The following is a 7,437-nucleotide window of genomic DNA, read 5'->3' on the forward strand; positions in this document are numbered from 1 at the left end:
TTTATGACCCCAGTCACTACTCACCAAATAACAATAAATAGAACATTATCTTTGTGGACTATAGTATACCACTTGACCTTGATGTCCCTTGAGATGTTCCCTAGGCCCAGTGACTCATTCTCTCAGTGTTTTTGGTTATGAGTAAGAAGTTTTCATATCTTTGCCTCATAAATATGCTCTACTATATTTATGGATATATTTGCAGCATGTGTAAATATATGTAGAAATATCCTCTGTCAAACCTATATATATATTCGTGGATGTAGACCCATTCACCTTCCCACTCCTGTTCATCTGCTTTGTCTATTTATGTATCCACTTGTACATTATAGTTATTAATGTTTGTTTTGGTTACCTAATGCCACTTTAACCAGAATATACCACAAATGGAATGGCTTGAACAAAAGGAATTTATTCTCTTACAGTTTTGGAGGTTAGAAGTCCAAGTACAAAGTGCCAGGCTCTAGGGGCTGGGGGAAAGCCCCTCAACCTTGGGCTTCAGCTCTGCCCTCTGCTCTCAGCCCATTGAAGCTGGAGGTTTTTCTTCACTCAGACAGCTACTGGCTGCTGAGGCTGACAAAGCGACAAGTTATAAGGCACATTTTCAATATTACTGAACAACATGGCAGGCCACTAATTCAAGTCCAGAGAAAGTTCCAAGATCAGGAGGGCATGGCAGACTGCTGAACAATGATTTGGCTACATGCAGAGTTCAATCATGCCAATAAGCTAGAGACCTTCCTCAAAGCTTCTTCTTATATAGTGGGAGCATACTATATGCCTAAACCAGCTACTCAGCTGCTCCAGTAGATTCCCCAATGGAATTGATTGCCAATCTCACTATGGGGAATAACTACATCCAGCTGCCCAGCCACTCAACCAGGCCCAGCCAAGTTGACACATAACATTAACTACCACAGTTATTGCTGGATTGTGTATGTAAAAGTATTTACCTTTGTTGCCTTTAACTCTTGTGCTCCTTCCAGTGTCTTCCTTTGCCTTGATCATTTTTTGCTGACTTTCCCTTGTTGTACATAGCCTTTCTAATTTTTTTTCCTCACCCAAATTAATATGTGTCAACGTTTTAGTTAGTGATTTACCCTCCCTATCCCTCTCACTCCCAGTAACCTTCAAAGGATATTTCTTACTGTGAATAACCCTTTTCTTGAACTTTTACAATAGTAGTTTCATATAATATTTGTCATTTTACGATTGACTATCATCACTCAGCATAATGTCCTCTAGGTTCATCCATCTTATGAAGTGTTTCCAAGATTCATGGTTATTCTGAAGTGTTATGTAGTATCCTACTATGTGTATGTGTCATAGTTTGTTAATCCATTCATTTCTTGATGAGCACTTAGATTGTTTCTATCTTTTTGCTGTTGTGAATAATGCTGCAACAAACGTGTCTGCTTATGTTGCAGCTCTTACTTCTCTAGGATATATACTTAGTGGTGGACTTTTGGTATTTCTATTTCTGACTTTTTAAGGAAACACCATATCATTTTCCACAGTGCTTGTAGCATTTTACAGACCACCAGTGGTGTATAAGTGTTCCAGTCTCTATACACCTTTGCCAGCATATTGTTTTGTTTTTTAATTTCACTATTAATGCTGAGGTGAAATGATATACCATTGTTATTTTAATTTGCATCTCTCTAATGACATTTAGCTTCTTTAAGTTAATGGTGGTAACTGATCATTATAAGATACACCATAATTGAAAAAATAAAGCAAAAAACTAAACCAAAAAAATTTTAATGAGCTATTCTGAAAAATGTAGACTTTGTATACTATGGGATGGTGTTTTTATGGGTTTTTTTCTCCTTAATTCTTACTGAGGATTTGGAAGGGAAAATATAGCACTAGCCTAGATATATTTTTAAAAACAGGGAAGTATATAAATAAAAGTCAATAAAATATAAAGGATTTACCTTTGTTGTTTAAAATGCACACCACCATAAAAATATAACATTTACAGCCTATATATTCAGCACTGGATAAGTTTAACCAATTAAACCAAACCTAGTTTTTATTTTCATTATAGTTCCATGTATTACCCATAATCCTAGGGATTTTGGTAAGCCTCCTATTTTAGGCTAAAATGTTACAGAAGAAATTCTTCTTTTATATATTATGTGTATAATACTAAAAAAAATTTCAACAGGATCTTGGGTTTGGGGAGAAAATTCAGTTGTTTCTTGCACTTTGGAAATAACTTTCACCAGCTTAACTCTACTTAACGGTTTTTTGTAGGGTGCCAATGGAATGAAAGGAGAAAAAGGAGACTCCGGATTGCCAGGCCCTCAGGGTCCTTCCGTAAGTCCAAGTGGCTAAACTTCTGTGGTTCTGAGAGACCCTGAAACAGGCCTATTATTTACCTAGCTTAACCTGTGCCAGATGGTTTATCAACAACAGAAAGACAGTGAACCTCTTGGTTTGTCAAACTGTGAAAGAAATATCTACTGGCCTTGTATGACGAGAGACATAGGATCTTAGAGGCCTGGGTTGGAAGCAGTTTTTTGGAGGGCTGTCTAATCCTTATGAGGAGAAAATCAGTGGTTTCCCCACAATGGTTGTGGATAGAGCTCCATCAGTATAGAACATATGTCCTTTTTTTCTCCAGAGCCCTGTTTTTGCTTAGTGAAATATTTGAGAGTTTAATAGTGGTTGTAGCATCATAGCATTTCTTGGTAATCAGTTGCTTCTTTTTCTTTTAATGTACTTTTGCTTTATTCTGGCTTTTGTAGAACAACTGTATTTTTGTAAGATTTGTTGTTGTTGTTGTCCTTATGAAGGAATTTCTAAAGCTAGAGAATAAAATGCATCACTTCTTCCAGTATTTCTTCCTCTACAACTGTTAATGGCCTTAGCAGAACCTCAGCACAGGAATCCAGCTGAACTGCCTTATCTCAATGAAGTAACCAAATCCATGTTAATTTTTTGGACATACAGATCATAGGCCCACCAGGCCCACCAGGTCCCCATGGCCCACCAGGCCCCATGGTAAGTTTCCTTTTCCTCCAAAATGTAATTGTTTATAAGCATGCTACTAAAGAAAACATGAATACCTCCCTCAAAACAACCAGCTTATGTTTTGTACTACCCGCTGTGGAATGCGCAGAAAATATGAGGCGCTTGAGATGCATTGACTTTATGGGGTTGTCTTTTACCCCCTCAACCACATATGTTGGAAAGAGATAGGATAGATTTATGATAGGAGTGTTGAGGAAAGATTGCTAGATCTGGCAAGCTATCCTCCAACCTTATTGTATGAACATTGGCAAAGGTTTTAATCAACCACTTCTCTAGTTTTATTTTTTTTTCTGTAGTGAAATAAGATTAATCATAGTCACCACCAAGGAATGTTTCTAACCATCTTTGGAGTTTGGGGTACTCAAATGAAATGTTCCATAAGGACATTTATAAAATAATGCTATGAAAAACTGAGGCTTGGTTCCACAGATTCATGTTTCTGGGTCCTTTCCTTTTCACTTTCATAGCACTTTTGTTGATCCATTGTGTTACAAGCATTGTCTTGTAACACCCACCAAACAATTGGGTGGGGCTATGTAACTAAGGTGCTTGTGGCCCATCAAGGGGATTAGACAGTTTGCAAATAAAGTGCATGGAACCCTGCAGGGGTAGGACAATGCAATTAAGGTCTACAGAACCCTAAAGAGGGGATTGGTCAGTTTTGTCACTCCACTAAGCTTAAAATAAGCCATCCCAGAGGTGGAAGATTGAGCTCTGGTGGCGTAGTGCCTAAGGCATTTGACTGCTAACCAGAAGGCTGGCAGTTCAAACCCACCAGCCTCAGAAGGAAGGTTGGGCAATCTACTTCCATAGAGATACTGCCTTGGAAACCTAAGGAGGGGTCACTTTGAGTCGGATCCAACTCGATGGCAGTGAGTTTTTTTTAGAGGTTGAAAGGGGTGGCTGACTACCACCAGGAAAAGAGATGAAAGCAGAGCACGTTCTTTGGACCCTAGGTCCTTGCACTGGGAACTTCCTCAGGACACAACGAACTGTAACACAAGAGATGGTGAGAGACAGTGAGAAGCAGTGGCAGGAAAATGGTGGCAGCAGAGGCAGCAGAACCAAGAGACTGGCAGGAGAGAGTGCAGTGGGCTTTCTGGCCTATGGAGTGAAGTTTGTGAAGTTCAATGAGAAGGCTAAATGCCTCCACCACACCATTTTTACACAGTGTTCACTGAAGGTGTCCCTCTGTGACCAAAGACAAGGCACCCCATCCTCACAGATTTGGTGTCCAGTGAGGACATTACTTGCCCTGTCAGGTCAGTTTGGACTCACTACAACCCCGTATGTTATGGAGTAGAACTGCTGCGTAGCGTTTCCTTGGCTGCGAGCTTTGCAGAAGCAGATCATCAGGCTTTTCTTCTGTGGTGCTGGTAGGTATGTTCCAGCTACCAACCTTTCAATTCCTAGTCAAGCACAAACTGCACAACCCAGGGATTTTTTAACAACTAGTAATTTCTCAAATATCTTAACTAATGGCAGTTGTGTTAAGGCTAGATTGCTTCAAGTGCTAGTGATTGAATAATAACGCAAAGCAGTCTGTAAGGTCTCATTTGATGGCTCAATAAACCAAATGTTCTCAATCATACAAATTAAATAGGAAGAAGTTCCTATCGTGCTGTAAGAAAGAAGCATCAATATAGAATGATTTAAGCCACACCCTAGCTCCATATCCAATCATCTGTTTCTTATTGCCATTTTTACTTCATCACACAAAAAAATTACAATAAATTTTATTTTCTTAAAACCAAACAGCTTATTAAGAATTAGGCAAATAGCATATTTTGGCTTTTTTATCCTCTCTCCACTTAAGATAGAAAGTTAAGTAGAAAATGAGACATCCTGTTCATATCATAAAATTCTTTATAATTGAATTTAACTGTTATTAAAATGAGATAAGAATAATCGATAAAGTGACTCCCATTTCCTGAAAAATGTTTATGCACAAACTTATCTAAAGGGAAATATTATTCTAATGTAAACATATACAACAAATATCCACACATTGTCTGATAAGGAACTTTTTTCCTGGTTTTGTATGTTTCATTGATGGAAGTTAGTATACTTCTTTTCCCAATAGTTGATTTAAATCACTTGAAAAGTTTAAAGCAATCCTTAGGAAGTTTCCATTAGTTTCACTTGACTCATTAATCTCTATACTTAAATTTACACACAATATATGCTTTTATATACTGATTCATGCATACATTATGACTTCATTCTGTTTATAAACAATTGTTATAAGAACATTAATGAGTTCATCTTCTGTAGAGACAATTACAGTCTGAATAATAATGCTTAGCTCTCTTGTATTGGCATCCTTTCCTTAATCTTAAATAAGAGTCCCAAACTTGTATGTAAACTCCCTGCTTCCTTTCCCTTTTATATTTCTTGCTTTTTTGGGTCTGGAGGAATTGATAAGGAAAATGTCTCCTCTTCTCTGATACTTAAAGTCTGCAACTTTTCTTTGGCAAATTAACGTCCTTTAATTCCTTCTATTTAAACTCATGAAGCATCTCAAATATTCCACCCAGATTAAAATGGAAATTGAGAAGTAGAAGTAATGTGGGTTCAAAATCCCTTTTTTTTCCTTCCATATAACCTTGGCAGACCTCCTCCTCCTTACCATAGGTATTTAGCAGTCAGAATTGCTATTTATGAATTCCTAACACAGGAATCCAAGAGCTGTAAGTAAGGAACTTTCAGTAGGTCATAAAATCCACTCTTCTCCTGCCTCTAGCTGTAACTCAAAAAAGAAGACCTTTGTTTTTACATATTTTTTGTTATTTTACATAATACTCACTTCTGGGAAACAGTGAATCAATTCTTAGTTAAAAGCTGTGTTTTCCCCTTTCAGGGACCCCATGGACTTCCTGGACCAAAGGTAATCTAACAAATCCCTTGATTATTTGTTTTCTATTTCCTTATTAATCATGAGAAGCATGACTGAAGCATGTCTGTCCTGTCTTATTTCTTTGTCAAGTAATGTTATTAATCTTTAAGCCTTTAAGCATCCGGATATTTAAAGCAAACAACACAAAATGATTCACAAAAATTTTTAAGTGGTATCACCTGGAGATAAAATATTTTGCATTTTGCCTTTTTCCTTGACACTGTAAATTTCTTAAATTACCATCATAATATACTCAAAACCAATTATATAGAAGTGAATTTGATTAGGTTATTAGACTAGTCTAGATACTTTTTCAATTGTGGTATCTTTAGCTATGTATTTGGATAATATTAATTGATGTTTCTTGCTTGTCATATAGTAGAATTGCATTTAAATGCTTTGGCTATCCAGCATTTTAATTTTGTGCTCCCTCAGAAGTCACTGGTCTAGAATGGGGTAGTGTATATTAGGTAAGCCATGCTTGGGGGCTCTGGTGGTGCAGTGCCTAAGGCATTTGACTGCTAACCATGAAGCTTGGCAGTTCAAACTCAACAGCTGCTCCACAGAAGGAAGATGTGGCAATCTACTTCCTTAAACATTTACCACCTTGGAAACACAATGGGGGTCACTATGAGCCAGAATCCACTTGATGGCAGTGGGATTGGTTTTTGGTTTGGATGCTTGGGGGCAGATAACATCATAGACATGTATTTTACTCTATCCACTTTGCATTAAGTAGAAAACAATAGAGAATAGCCTCTTCTTGTCAGAACTAGGGCAGCTGGCACTGTAAAGATGGTCTCAAACTGTTCTTGGGCTTTGTGTAGACTGAGAGACATCCTGGAGGATTAAAATGAGTCCTGAAAGGCAAGATGCTTCCTCCAGGGAGTTTATATGATGAGATTCTAATCTCAGCTTTGCCACTGACAAGCTGTATCCACCTTGGGCAGATTACTTACCCTCTCTGAACCTCTGTTTACTCAGCTGGGTAACTTACCTCATAGTGTTGTTAATTTCATGAGGTACGATTATAAAACACTTAGCAGAATATCTGATGCAGTTGTTATTAAACACCCAATAATTGATCATTGTTACTGTTATCTTGTGATTTGATGCTCTGTTTTGAGCAAAAATTCAACCAAGTTAGTCCAAGGGAAATTGTGAGAATATTCAGGGGCTCTTGAGAGCTACCTGCTAGTAAACTGGTGCATTTAAAAGGCGATGAGGGGGGACACAAGAATGGCACTAGACATCAGAAAGTGTAGTCCAACCTCTCCTCTGGGGAGGCTAGCTCCCCTCTGGTGCATCTAGCTTTAGGGCTGGTAGCAGGTATTGATCTGACTCAGGAAACCCGAGTTTCCTTCTCTAGGTGAGGCAGATGGCCTTCCCTGGAATTACTATTAATGATTTTTTTTTTTTTTTTTTTTTTATCACAGAGGAATCCAAGAGCTGGAAGGAATTTTTGGCAGGTCATAAAGTCTACTCTCCTCTCTCTAGCTATA

The 7,437-nt window shown here is 37.9% G+C and overlaps 1 protein-coding gene across 1 annotated transcript in view; it reads left to right on the plus strand.

Annotated features, from left to right (window-relative positions):
- The window catches only part of COL25A1 (collagen type XXV alpha 1 chain), a 783,871-nt gene that overhangs the window by 756,864 nt on the left and 19,570 nt on the right, over positions 1-7,437 (plus strand). Inside the window, exons 28-30 of the mRNA XM_007940758.2 lie at positions 2,260-2,322; positions 2,959-3,009; positions 5,900-5,926. Coding sequence (XP_007938949.2) covers positions 2,260-2,322; positions 2,959-3,009; positions 5,900-5,926 — 141 coding nt within the window. The remainder of the gene's footprint in view (positions 1-2,259; positions 2,323-2,958; positions 3,010-5,899; positions 5,927-7,437) is intronic.

The sequence above is a fragment of the Orycteropus afer genome, unplaced genomic scaffold, assembly GCF_000298275.1.
Source record: "Orycteropus afer afer isolate SDZICR_OR568_19922 unplaced genomic scaffold, OryAfe1.0 scaffold00071, whole genome shotgun sequence".
NCBI lineage: Eukaryota > Metazoa > Chordata > Mammalia > Tubulidentata > Orycteropodidae > Orycteropus > Orycteropus afer.